The sequence below is a fragment of the Salmo salar genome, chromosome ssa02 (assembly GCF_905237065.1).
Source record: "Salmo salar chromosome ssa02, Ssal_v3.1, whole genome shotgun sequence".
NCBI classification, from domain to species: domain Eukaryota; kingdom Metazoa; phylum Chordata; class Actinopteri; order Salmoniformes; family Salmonidae; genus Salmo; species Salmo salar.
In genome coordinates, this window is record NC_059443.1 from 58,974,971 (window position 1) to 58,988,847 (window position 13,877).

Here is a 13,877-nt window from a genome sequence, read left to right on the forward strand (position 1 = left end):
GGCCTTTACGTGTCTACCCAGCAGATTTTATTTGATTTTCCCCCAGCCCCAAATCCAAGCCTTCTTGGCATAAGATGCTATGCTTTGACTAAGCATGGGGTCTGGAAATGGCCTATTAAATACTTTTTAACACTTTATGTTGTTCCATGCCCTAGGCCAAGCGGACAAAGTTTGTCACTCAGCAACTGCATGTGGAGGGGGAGAGAAAAAACTCCCATCACAGTCTAAACTGGGCGTAATGTCAATTTCATTAACAAGCGTGGCTGGGGACACACACACACATGCAGTAGGTGCATGTGCATATAGGCGTCCTCAAACACACACATGTGCACATACACACACACACACACACACACACACACACACACACACACACACACACATGACCCTGCCCATACACACACACACACACACACACACACACACACACACACACACACACACACACACACACACACACACACACACACACACACACACACACACACACAAAACACACATAAATCCACACACATCTCCGGGCTTAGTGCGATATATGTGAAAATATGTGAGTGTAAATGAGATGCAGACAGCCTCACAGCAGAGTCCCTGACAGAAATAGGAGAGAGAGCGAGAGAGTGATAGCTAGAGAGAAAGAGCGAGAAAGAGCGAGAGACAGACAGACAGAGAGAGACAGACAGACAGACAGACAGACAGACAGACAGACAGACAGACAGACAGACAGACAGACAGACAGACAGACAGACAGACAGACAGACAGACAGACAGAGGGGATATGGCTCAGTTCTGAATAGCTAAGCTGAGGTTTGAAGAAAAGAAGCAAGTCATGTTTAGCCTTCTGTGCATACCAGTCATCTCTGAATAATGGACAGTGAAAATAACGGACTCCTTTTGGTTCTCCCTTTATTTATTTTTAGGACTGAAATAAAGTGTACTTTTACTTGCTTTTGTTCTTTTTTAAACTTAACAGAAACAATTTGGAAATTCCAGGTAAATAGATACTGAAACTGGATCGTAAAAATAGAGCGTTGCTATTGTGCATTGAAAGTACATACAAGCAGTAATAAAGCCAACTCAACAAGCCCCAGATAATGAATGAGAGAGCTTAACACTTTATTGATGACATCAGAGCAGATGGGTCTGACATAAACGTTTGGCACTCAGAACAGAACAAGGAGTATAAACGCTGGGTGGTGAATGGTGACATAATGACAGTATCACATTCATATTTACAATCTGATCCATGGTGAAAATACTGCCAGTTGTTATGATGAATTAGGATTAATGCAAAATTGATATGAATCGCATTGCATTTTATTCACTATTTAAAAAAAATCCCAAAAGAAATCATAAAAAAAACCTTCCAGCTTTTCACCCAAATCAAACAAATGTCAAATAACTTGCTTAAGAAAAAAAGTAAGCTTATAATAAATAGGTAATTAAATAAATACTAGAAAACACAAAGATACGGATACTCTAGGTAGTTATTGTTCTGTTAAAATATTCATTCTGAAACATGAATCCTACTTGTACAGCTGCTAGTCTACTACATTCAAAATCCTCTGAATTGAAATGACATCAACCCATTTGACTATCATCCACCCGAAAATATACAAGTTCCTCGTACCCAATTGTACCAAAATCCTCATACACAAATTGTTCACAGTTGCTGGAAAATCTACCGAGGGAAAAAAAGGCATGATAAATACGGTTTTTACAATCAGGTTTCTAAATTAATGTGGGCTGTGTGCTTCCTGAATAGAACAAAACGTTTTATTTCAGTACTGTGTATGTAAAAATCTACAAAAAAAACATGTCTAGTTCGATCTAAATGTAATAACACTAAACCTTGTAAGACCACATTACTAATGATACTCTCAAAAACCTCAAAACATGTTAGTCTGATAAGGACAATCTAGTGAGAATTTCAGGGAATCTTGTTATGTTCAGTTCTCCAACGCTTCTCACACACACATCTCTCACCTCTCTCTTTCTCTCTCGCTCGCTCGCACAGGCACGCACACACATAACACAAGGCGGTGGTCCTCACTGATAACGTCATAGGCAGATTAATTTTTACTGCAAATGAGTCACAATCGCTGCCACCTAAACAGACATTTGGAGCGTTACCCACAATACCTCATAGTTAACTCCCCCAAGTAAACAACACTTTTCCCCCCCATCTCCATCCCCTCTTCCTTTTGGAAATCCCATATTCCCTTCTACCTTTATCACCCCTTCCTAAACTCTTTCCATCTGGAAATCCCTCCATCCCTCACTCCTTCGAACGACTCGCCTCCTCTTTGGCCCTCTCGGCTTGCTTCAGGGCGTTGATGACGGGGAACCATGGTGACGGGGGCAGCTCGGGGATGATGCCGCCGGCGGCGGTCCTCTTGTCCTGGTTGAGGTGACCCAGGGCGGTGTAGAGACTGCTGGAGCGGGGGGGCACGGCTGGGTCCTCCTGCTGCTGCTGCTCTGTGTAGTACCAGGGCTCCAGGACTGCTGCTGGGGTGCAGTGCTTGTGCTGCATGGGGAAGAGGAGAGAGGATGGTTGGTGTCAATTTTATTATTTACTTCAGGATGTGAAAAAAAGTTCCATTTTAAATCACTTCCTGAATTGAGTGAATAGAAAGTGACCCCCGACCCTGTAAGAGACAGGAAGGAGCCAGGAGGCAGAAGGGTCAGTGAAGAGGGTGTGCAAAGTGATGACGTATGATACTGTTGCCTCTATTTACGGTTAGGAACAGCAGGGATTCTGGTCATCATAATGGGTTGTGGTAGGACTCGGCAAATGATGAGGGAAAGTCACATGTTACTGCCGTACCCTTCACTGAAACTACTTATTACAAGTGAGTCACACAGCGTCTTATTCCACAGTGTGGGCGAGCATGGTTCTTTCAGGGAAATTATTTTTCATATTCAAACTTAGACGTGCCAGCTTCGTCTCATTAGATATGACACCTGCGTTGCCATCCTTAGATAAATGAAAGGTACGCCACCTCCAATTTGCTAAGCTCTGACAGGAGAAGCTTGAAGTGAGTTTTCCTTAAGAGCGTTTTCCATTGAGTAGCATCGGCCTACTGAACAAACCCCTGAGGGAAATCCAAGGCTTCTTGACAGACTACCTGACCTTCCATCAGTATTGTGAGAAATGACCTCTCACAACAACCTTGGCTGCCTACGCTCTGCTAAACGGAAGACAACGCCACAACACCCTCCGTTTGACTCTCCTTTTCCTTGCCCCTTTTCATGTCTCCAACAACACATTAGCCGTGGAAAAACGCTGCGAGCTACACTGTACCCGTCTACATCAAAAGCCTTTGCCGGGAAGGCCCCGTTGCCCATCTCCCTCCTCTCGTCTTCAGCCTTTAATCACAGTTTAGTCACGCTCAGCCTTAATGAAAGGCCCCTCTCTGATTCACGGGCGTCCCAATCTACTGCCTGACCAAAAAGCCTTGCCTCCCTCTCGCTCGTTCAAGACAGGGGGCCTTTATAGAGAGTACCAGGCGTGGAGCATTGCCTGAGCACACGATGCCTGGGAGGTGTCCCAGGGAGATAATGAGTTTATGTTCCCAGAGTGAAGAGACAGAAAGAGTGGGAGAGAATCCCTTAGAAGTCTCTGGTGGGAAAATGTATGAGTACTAGATGAGGTGTACAGTAAGTACGGACAATAGGAGAGGGTGTATTAGTAAGTCATTGGGACTGGATGATAACTATATTTGTGAAGGCGATTATAAGAACTTAAATAATAGTCCTCTGTTGGACTCTGTGAGAGAACGCTAGAGAAACAACCTCTGGTTCTTGTCTGTGATTTTAATTAATGTAACCCCGAGTGGCGCAGCGGTCTAAGGCACTGCATCTCAGTGCTTGAGGCATCACTACAGACACCCTGGTTCGCCAGGCTGCATCACAACCCCCGTGATTGGGAGTCCAATGGGGCGGCGCACAATTGGCCCAGCGTCGTCCAGGTTTGGCCGGTGTAGGCCGTCATTGCAAATAAGAATTTGTTCTTAACTGACTTGCCTAGTTAAATAAAGGTTAAATAAAAAATCAGACAGGTATAGGAGGCAGTGTATGTGATGATGATGCTTTCAGTAGTCTACCTTGCCCTTGGGACGTAAGCTGTTAGGATAGAAGGTGTGTGTGTGTGTGTGTGTGTGTGTGTGTGTGTGTGTGTGTGTGTGTGTGTTAGTGATGCCTACCTTGAGAACGAAGCCCTCTGGGCAGGTAAGTTGATCATACCACAGAGCCTTGTACATGACCAGCAGGACAAGACAAGCCAGGAACCCAAGGGTGATGAGGATCAAACCTGTGAGCTGGAACACATACACACACACACACACACACACACACACACACACATATGAATATCACCATTCCCAGTAGTACTTCAGTAAACATACTAATGGCCCCTAGATAAGACTTTACCTTGACCTTCTCTGATACCTCGTTGTACAGTTTTATATTCAGCTTCTTGATTCCCGGCACGTACAACTTCTTCTTTTTCTTCTGCTGCAGCTGATACTCTGTTGTGGTCTTCACGATTACCTGAGGATGAACAGCAGCATAGCACACAGAGCACTCCGAGTCAGATCGCTGGGTTGGAACTGGGCTGCTGCCTTAAATAGAACTGTAAGGGGTGTGTGTGTGTGTGTGTGTGTGTGTGTGTGCGCGCGTGTGTGTGTGATCTACTATGTATTCTAAGAGGCTCTGAGATAGTGTGGTGTGATGCCACAGCACTCTGAATCATTGGGATAACAGGGAGGCTCGGTCAAGGCACAGTACAGGGACCAATGGCAGGCTCAGAAATGATGTAGGCTTGATGTGTGTCTAGACATGTAGTGTAATGTATTATATAGACAGGATGTACTGAACATGTTTAATAATTGCTGCGTGCGAGCACACACACACACGCACACACACACGCACGCACACACACACACACACACACATGCGCACACACACAAACACTCACACACACACACACGCACACACACGTTGTTACCTTGTCTAGGTATGGCTGTTGCAGCTGGTTCACCTCCAGAGGGGTGATGAGGGGGATGTTATCAAAGCCATCATCCATAGACTGTTCTTTCTCCAGCTTCTCAGCCAGGTTACTGCCCAGCTTCACCATGTCTGCCTGCCTGGACGATCTGAATGGGGAAAGAAGCAGTGCAGAGGATCAGATTCTGGGTAACACAGCTCTGTTGGGTTCAAACTACTTCTCAATGACTGTCTGTCTGGACGATTTGGATCGCAATACAAACCGTGCTGAACGATTAGATGCTGGGTAACGCAACTCGGTTTGGCTTTACTGTGCAGAGGGTAAGGTACTTGGTAATGCAGCTTGGTTTTATTCCACTTAGTTGCTCTCTGTTTCCTTGTGTGGCTGAAGTTGAAGATGATGTTAAAACGATAGTGGTGGTGATGATGATGATGATGATGGCGAGAGCTTTATTCAAATGGCTGCCATGATATGCCCGACTGTCTTCGTCCTGCACTATCTGGGAGGTTTGTGTGTCATCGTCATTATGTCCATTTCCACAAGTAGGTCTACAGTATCTCTTTCATTCGGCAATGTGCATAGAGTTTATTATGTCCATACTGGCTGTAGTTCCAAGGTGAGTCATGTAAAGACGTTGCGTGGGCTACATACAGGAACACACGCTGTGGGTTTGCTTCATATCCTATGTGTGTGTTGGTCTAACTGTGCTGTTCCCGCTCCTCCTCGATCAGCGCACCATCTGAATGTGGAACACAAGGTGAAAAAGCCACTGAGCTCGTTGACGCCGTGTGAAACGCAACACCCCCTTCTCTGTAGCTCGCCATCCTGTACCGCTGTGTGAATGACTCATAACGATGATGCTAACAAGGGGGCAAAGGTCAGTTCCTCGCAGGTTCAATCATACAGACAGGTACAGGCAGGAACACAGACGAGCACGAATACATACACACAAACACACTCTCTCTCTCTCTGTCTCGGTCTCTGTCTCTCTCACACACACACACACACACACACGCACACGCACACACACACCACACACACACACACACACACACACACACACACACACACACACACACACACACACACACACACACACACACACTTCCTCCAGGTTCCATTAGCCTAGCTACTGTTGCACTGTGGAGTGAGTGGGTGGCTATAATGGCTAATGTAGTTGTCTGTACAGAACTACAGCCCACCATCTTCAGACTGTAGATTGCAGCCTGCTGTAGGAGGGAGTTGTGGGTGCCATGGTGATTCAGATGACTGATTGATGCTATATCAATGCAAAATGAGCTGAGAGCCAGCTGTCAAATCTGTTCCCCCATCAGCGAAGGAATGAAACAAGGTTTAGATGAATGTGGTTGGCATTATAACCAGACAAACAGTATAGTTTCCTTCATCTTTTCTAGTCATATTTTTGGTCAATATTCTCTGAATATTTTGATTGGGAAGTACATTACGGAGGTGAAGTGTATTAACGCTTTATAAATGCTAAAACCACATAACACAACATAAAACATAGTCTTACAAATCCCAAAAATATAATGATTCCATAAACTAATAGTACCTAGACCTGTTAACTTTTTTCTTCAGGGTTCACTAATCAGGCATCTGATCTCAACTTGCTGCATTGAAAAAAACTGCGTTTGCTGCAGCAGAGATTCTACTGATAAGCACAACTGCCAGGTAGCAAACATCCCGAAAACAAACAAGACGGAGAAATGACATGAACATGACTGGTGAAACTCATCTCACATCACACGTCATGTGGTAACATACGTTTCGATAAGCACCATACATAACCTATAACCTCATGTCATGGCACAGACTGCTCGAGATGCTCTTTGCATAGGCTACAAGGGCAATGGATTTCAAGAAGAAATTGACATTCAAGAATTCGTTATGAAGGCTAATTTGAACACCGATACATTATCGCAAATGACAATGTCATCTTTGAAATTGTTTAGACCATTGTGAATTTTAGCTTACAACCCTTTCACACATTCGATTAATATCGAGGGGCTCTCAACCGTATCAATATGCTTGAAATATACAGCCATTATTGATACTCAAATAGATAGAAAGACATAAGCAACCAATGTCGTTTTCACATCAGCAATGTTTTTGTTGTTGTGACAATCGAATCATGTCATTTGCGATGTAGACTATAGGATACCGTAGGCTACGGTATCCTATACGTATGCGCGAGCAGCCTTATCAATAAAATTGCCCACACAAACGATGACAATAAATTCCACATAGGCTATAACAAAGGGAGAAAAATGACTTACTGCGTACGAGGATGACGATCGGTAGGGTTGCGTCGCGGATGTTTACGGGTAAAGCAGAGAATGGTGAATACCGTTCGGTTACCGTGGTGATGTCTGATTCACGGCAGGATTGCGCATGTAATTCGGTACTGGTTGCATCCTCCAGAGGAAATTGGAGCCTCTATGATGCGCCTCATATTAAATGTGTCTAGGAGATGTTGGGAATAATAAATCAAAGGGAATGAATATTTTACATATTAACTCTGATATGTTACTGTAAAGGTAAACGTTTTTAGATGGGTAGGCCTATAATAAAAAAATCAAAGGTTAGGCTGTAGTGTCCCAACATAGCCTTGTCCATATGCCTACTGTATGCCACACACAGTCAGATCAACAGTTTTACACATGTTGACGAAGTTATAAATACTTCTCACAAGGGAAATATTGAATTCCACAAATTGTTCTATGCACATTTAATATCTACAAAGTATTGTATATACTGACTTTGAGACCGAATTGGTGTGGTATACCCTAAATCAGTTTGTGATATTCATATAGATATGTCATGCAATATTTGTTGAAAAACAATATCTAGGCCTACAGATGAAATAAAACCATTAATCTGTACGATTGGTTAAATCATTCAACCATTCAATCAATGGCAAAAATGTTTTAATGAAAATGTAAATGAATTTGCTTTTTTAATCCAATCAAACACTACCTGCACCAAACTTGCTCATATTTAAATGACATAGTCCCTAGTTCCTCAAAGACTGACATAAATGAAAGTGACTTGTTGTGAACCACAATGGCCACAATGTGACATGCAGCAGCTGCTGCAGCTGATGGGGCCTGTCTATGGGATGGCTCTGTGATTCATCAGTGCCTCTAATTATGCCTTTCAATAGAGGTGAAGAGGTGATGCAGAAGCCAAACAAGTGAAAAAGGGAAAACACGTTCTGTGTGTGTGTGTGTGTGTGTGTGTGTGTGTGTGTGTGTGTGTGTGTGTGTGTGTGTGTGTGTGTGTGTGTGTGTGTGTGTGTGTGTGAGAGAGTGAGAGAAAATATGTGTGTATCAGAGTGTGTGTGTGTGTGTGTGAGAGAGAGAGAGAGTGTCTGTTGTGTGTTTGTGTGTAAGAGAGAGAGTGAGAGAGAATGAGTGTGTGTATCAGAAAGAGTGTGTGTTTTATGTGTGAGAGTTTGTGTGTGTGACTGAGAGGGTGTCTGTTGTATGTGTGTGTGAGAGAGAATTTGTGTGTGTGTGTCAGAGTGTGTGTGAGTGTGTGTATGTGTGTTTGTGTGTGTGTGTGAGAGAGAGTGTGCCTCTGAGAGGTTAAGCGAGCAAAGGCGAAACAGACAGAGAGCGAGAGAAAGAAAGAGGGGATGAAAGAAAGACTGATGGCCTACAAAAAGAGTAGGATGCAGGAGCCAGGCCTGTCTGCCCAGTTAAAAAACCCTATTCTCTCCGCGAGGACCCCTGCTACTCCGTCTTTGGTTATGCCTGATTCTATGAATTCATCATGCCTTTAGTACACTGTGAGGGACTGTGAGGGACTGCCTGACCAAAATACACCGTTTGCCCCCCTTTTGGAGCCTTTTGTCCCCCCCCTGCATACCCTTCAATTGGACCTACATTTATTATTTTGACCTTTGCTTTGCGGGGGTGGGACATCAAAGCAGACCCTCTATTTCTTCCTCTTTAGGGGGAGGGTCGTGTCATCCTCACAGTGTGAGAGGCAGACTGTTCTGTTCTGTCTCCTCAGGTTTTGTTGTTCGCTGGGAGATGGAGAGAGAGAGACCCTGGGAGAACATAATGAAAATGAGAATCAATTAGGTTATGGTCTTTAGAGTTAGAAGGGAAGAAGGGTGAGGGGGAGTGTGTGTGTGTGTGTGTGTGTGTGTGTGTGTGTGTGTGTGTGTGTGTGTGTGTGTGTGTGTGTGTGTGTGTGTGTGTGTGTGTGTGTGTGTGTGTGTGTGTGTGTGTGTGTGTGTGTGTTTGCGCGAGAGAGAACACGAGAGTGAATGAGATTCAGTGTGTGTGTGTGTGTGTGTGTGTGTGTGTGTGTGTGTGTGTGTGTGTGTGTGTGTAATAGAAGGGTGTTCTGCATTAAGAACTACACATGAAGTACAGACAGAGAGTGTCACCAGTGAAGTACTGGTGGGAAAATATAGCATCGAAGTGGAGTGGTGAATTCTATACATTCTATGGTTAACATTGTATCAGTATCAATAGAATACATAATGTATTTAGTATTGCAATAAGAAACATGACACATGTAAAAGATTCAGCTATTAGAATAAAATATGCATTAATGAAGTCTTTATAAAAGTGATACAACATAAGATGGCCAAGGACTCCATAAGCTTGTGTTATAACTGGTTATATCGTTTTTTATAATACATTCAAAAAGGTAACCTGATTAGCGTTACCTGTTAAGTGATTAGTGTTAGTGATTTTTCAACAGTTATGTCACATATTGATGTCAAAAGGATTTTATTTGTATACCATATGTAGCATTCTGAGACATGCAGTGTTTATATTGAATGAAGTTATGCTTTCTGATGGATAGGTGTTGAATACTGACTTGTATCACGGGTGACCGACCAGCCTGGCTTTCTTCTTGGTTGTGGTAACTAAATGGGTTAGCCCGAAATCACTGTTAATGCGAAAGGATTAACAATACTGCCACCTAGTGACAAATCCCTTCAATACTATTACAGTACCTAGTACAGCCTACTATTTATTACAAGGTGTATAGCTCACTAAGCAATTTGAACATGCTAGGTAAGAATGCCCTTCTGTGAATGCGGTTTGTTTTATAAACTCTAAGAGCTTTCATGATGTTTGTTATTTACCAACCAATTTTTTATAAAACATTTTTTTAAACCAGGCAAGTCAGTTAAGAACAAATTCTTATTTACAATGACAGCCTAGGAACAGTGGGTTAACTGCCTTTTTCAGTGGCAGAACAACAGATTTTTACCTTGTCAGCTCAGCGATTTGATCTTGCAACCTTTCAGGTTACTGGCCCAACCCTCTAACCACTAGGCTACCTGCCGCCGCAAGGCTACCTGCCGCCGCAGCAAGCCTACCTGCCGCCGCAGCAAGCCTACCTGCCGCCGCAGCAAGGCTACCTGCCGCCGCAGCAAGGCTACCTGCCGTCGCTAGGCTACCTGCCGTCGCTAGGCTACCAAGTCTTGGAAACACTGTTGATGTATTTTCATGGAAATTCACTTCTCTTCAGCATGGGAATAGAAATTACAATGCAAAAATGGCAATAAAAAAAAACGTTCTAATCTTGCACTGGAATCTCAATTAATCTCCCGATTTGACTGCATTGAAATGACCATGAAATATGACTAACTCTCTAACGTATCTACAGATTCTCTACACTATTCACAGTGTTATTATCCTGGTTACCAACAGATGGCACCACAGTGACAGTCTATAGAGCCATGCTTCAGTTCAGTTCTGTATGTTCACCAACTTGGTTAGAAATAATGCATTAAATGGTGATTAACTATTCAATAGATCATGATGATAAGGTCAAACAAATGTTATGTCCTGTATGAGCCTATTTATTAGGAAACCTAACTTAAGCCTGGTCTCAGATATGTGTGTGCCCGATTCACCTGCCGGTGAATTGGGCACACACATATCTGACACCAGGCTTAAGTTAAGGGGGACAATGCAAATATTCTCGGTAGCCATTTGATTAGGTATTCAGGAGTCTTATGGCTTGGGGGTAGAAGCTGTTTAGAAGCCTCTTGGACCTAGACTTGGCACTCCGGTACTGCTTGCCGTGCGGTAGCAGAGAGACCAGTCTATGACTAGGGTGGCTGGAATCTTTGACAATTTTTAGGGCCTTCCTCTGACACCGCCTGGTATAGAGGTCCTGGATGGCAGGTAACTTGGTTCCAGTGATTCAACATGACTCGGTTAAATCACGTACACAGCATGATGACTTGGCTGGCATCAGTACATACTGTCTAGTACAGGGACCAGGTTTATAGAACTAGGCTTCTTACCGGTGACTGTTTTACTAGACTACAAGTGGAATTTAGGAGGAACTCTGAGCACCACCTTCTCTCCCTCTGGGCAATTTGATAATTTCACTTCAGACTGTGTTATCCTGTCTGGCTATTACCCGTGTGACCAACACCTAGCCTGTTATCCAATTATTAGCCATCAGGAGTCACTATTACTGACCTGGCCTTAATCCACATGTCTATATCTGGCCCTGGTAATGAGGAAAAGGGTCTTTTAAATAGGATCACATTAGGATGCTATTGCTGGTACACATGTTAACCCTGCTTAGAGAGGGGTTACCAAAGTGTCACTGTCACCCTATGCTGTAAGCGGATTGATTGGAAAACATAAACAGGAAATCTAATGTAACTAGCTAGGCTACTTTAGAAGAAGTAGCATTGTCATTTAGCTTCTGTCATGTACCTGAATTTGCTGCATTTTGCTAGACTGGTTAATTAATTAATTTTTGGGTTTTAAAATACTTTTGATTCCAGAGGATAGCATTTTATGTGATTAATAAAAACACTTGACTTCAGGGCAGCATGTTACAATTGATCTCTGAGATTAGATTAAGAGTGTGTTCAATGGGACAGAGTAATTTGATGAATTTAGATTAAGGTCACAGCCTGTCTTTGTATTCATTAATCTGTCTTGATTACCAGGAGCCCATTAGCCCTGTTAGTCAGTGAGGGGGTGTTGTAAGCTGTGGCAATGGGGGTGTTGAACTATTTGCAATTAAAGGTCAATAGATTTAAAAAAAATTTTTACAATTTAACCTTTATGTAACTAGGCAAGCGAGTTAAGAACATATTCTTATTTACAATGACAGTTTACCCCGGCCAAACCCTAACCCGGACGACGCTGGGCCAATTGTGCGCCTCCCTATGGGACTCCCAATCACAGCTGGTTGTGATACAGCCTTGAATCGAACCAATGCCTCTAGCATTAAGATGCAGAGCTTAGACTGCTGCGCCACTCGGGAGCCCTAATGGAAGGGTGAACTGTAACACTGTTTCCAATTGAATTATTACTACAGTGCATTCGGAAAGTATTTAGACCCCATGACTTTTTTCCACATTTTGTTACGTTACAGCCTTATTCTAAAATTGATTAAATTAATGTTTTTCCACATCAATCAACACACAATACCCCATAATGACAAAGCAAAAACAGGTTTTTAGAAATGTTTGCAAATTTAATACAAATAAAAACAGAAATACCTTATTTTCATAATTATTCAAACCCTTTGCTATGAGACTCGAAAATGAGCTCAGGTGCATCCTGTTTCCATTGATCATCCTTGAGATGTTCACCTGTTCACTTGTCGAAGGAATTGTCTGTAGAGCTCCGAACACAGGATTGTGTCGAGGCACAGATCTGGGGAAGGGTACCAAAACATTTCTGCAGCATTGAATGTCCCCAAGAACACAGTGGCCTCCATCATTCTTAAATTGAAAAAGTTTGGAACCACCAAGACTCTTCCTAGAGCTGACTGCCCGGCCAAACGGAGCAATCGGAGGAGAAGGGCCTTGATCAGGGAGGTGACCAAGAACCCGATGGTCACTCTGACAGAGCTCTAGAATTCCTCTGTGGAGATGGGAGAACCTTCCAGAAAGACAACCATCTCTGCAGCACTCCACCAATCAAGCCTTTGTGGTAGAGTGGCCAGATGAAAGCCACTCCTCAGTAAAAGTTACATGACAGCCCACTTGGAGTTTGCCAAAAGGCACCTTAAAGACCATGAGAAACAAAATGATCTGGTCTGATGAAACCAAAATTGAACTCTTTGGACTGAATGCCAAGCGTTACATTTGGAGGAAACCTGGCACCATCCCTACGGTGAAACATGGTGGTGGCAGCATCATGCTCTGGGGATGTTTTTCAGCGGCAGGGACTGGGAGACTAGTCAGGATCGAGGGAAAGATGAACGAAGCAAAGTACAGAGAGATCCTTAATGAAAACCTACTCCAGAGCGCTCAGGACCTCAGACTGGGACGAAGGTTCACCTTCCAACAGGACAACGACCCTAAGCACACAACCAAGACAACGCAGGAGTGGTTTCAGGACAAGGCACTGAATGTCCTTGAGTGGCCCAGCCAGAGCCCAGACTTGAAGCCGAACGAACATCTCTGGAAAGACCTGCAAATAGCTGTGCACTGACGCTCCAAATCTAACCTGACAGAGCTTGAGAGGATCTGCAGAGAAGAATGGCAGAAACTCCCCAAATACAGGTGTGCCAAGCTTGCAGTGTCATACTCAAGGAGACTCGAGTCTGTAATTGCTGCCAAAGGTGCTTCAACAAAGTACTGAACAAAGGGTCTGAATACTTATGTAAATGTGATATTTCCGTTTCGAAGGAAACATGCACCCATTAAGACCAGGTGTGGCCAATTAGTGGGTATGGCCAACACACATGAACACACTTAACAAGATAGAGGATAGAGCGTGTTTTGTTAATGCTGAGAACATTCTTACTACAGTTTTCATGTGGTTTTGATGGAACGTTTTCTTAACGTTCCCGGAACAATTTGAGAACATTACTTTCAATAGAACAACGAGGAAACCCT

General features: G+C 43.5%; 1 protein-coding gene across 2 annotated transcripts; it reads right to left on the reverse strand.

Annotated features, from left to right (window-relative positions):
• Positions 1-1,089: 1,089 nt before the first annotated feature.
• Positions 1,090-9,071, reverse strand: LOC106586869 (neuronal vesicle trafficking-associated protein 1). 2 transcript variants are annotated; one of them, XM_014174603.2, is made up of 5 exons: positions 8,914-9,071; positions 5,006-5,153; positions 4,429-4,548; positions 4,203-4,316; positions 1,090-2,524 (listed from the first exon to the last, which is right to left on the reverse strand). In XM_014174603.2, the coding sequence occupies exons 2-5, from the start codon at positions 5,132-5,134 to the stop codon at positions 2,276-2,278; spliced, it is 612 nt and encodes a 203-aa protein (XP_014030078.1). In that variant the 5' UTR covers positions 5,135-5,153; positions 8,914-9,071; the 3' UTR covers positions 1,090-2,275. The 2 variants fall into 2 exon arrangements, with proteins under 2 accessions (XP_014030078.1, XP_014030072.1); XM_014174597.2 differs by lacking the exon at positions 8,914-9,071 and adding an exon at positions 7,303-7,550.
• Between the last annotated feature and the right edge of the window lie 4,806 nt (positions 9,072-13,877).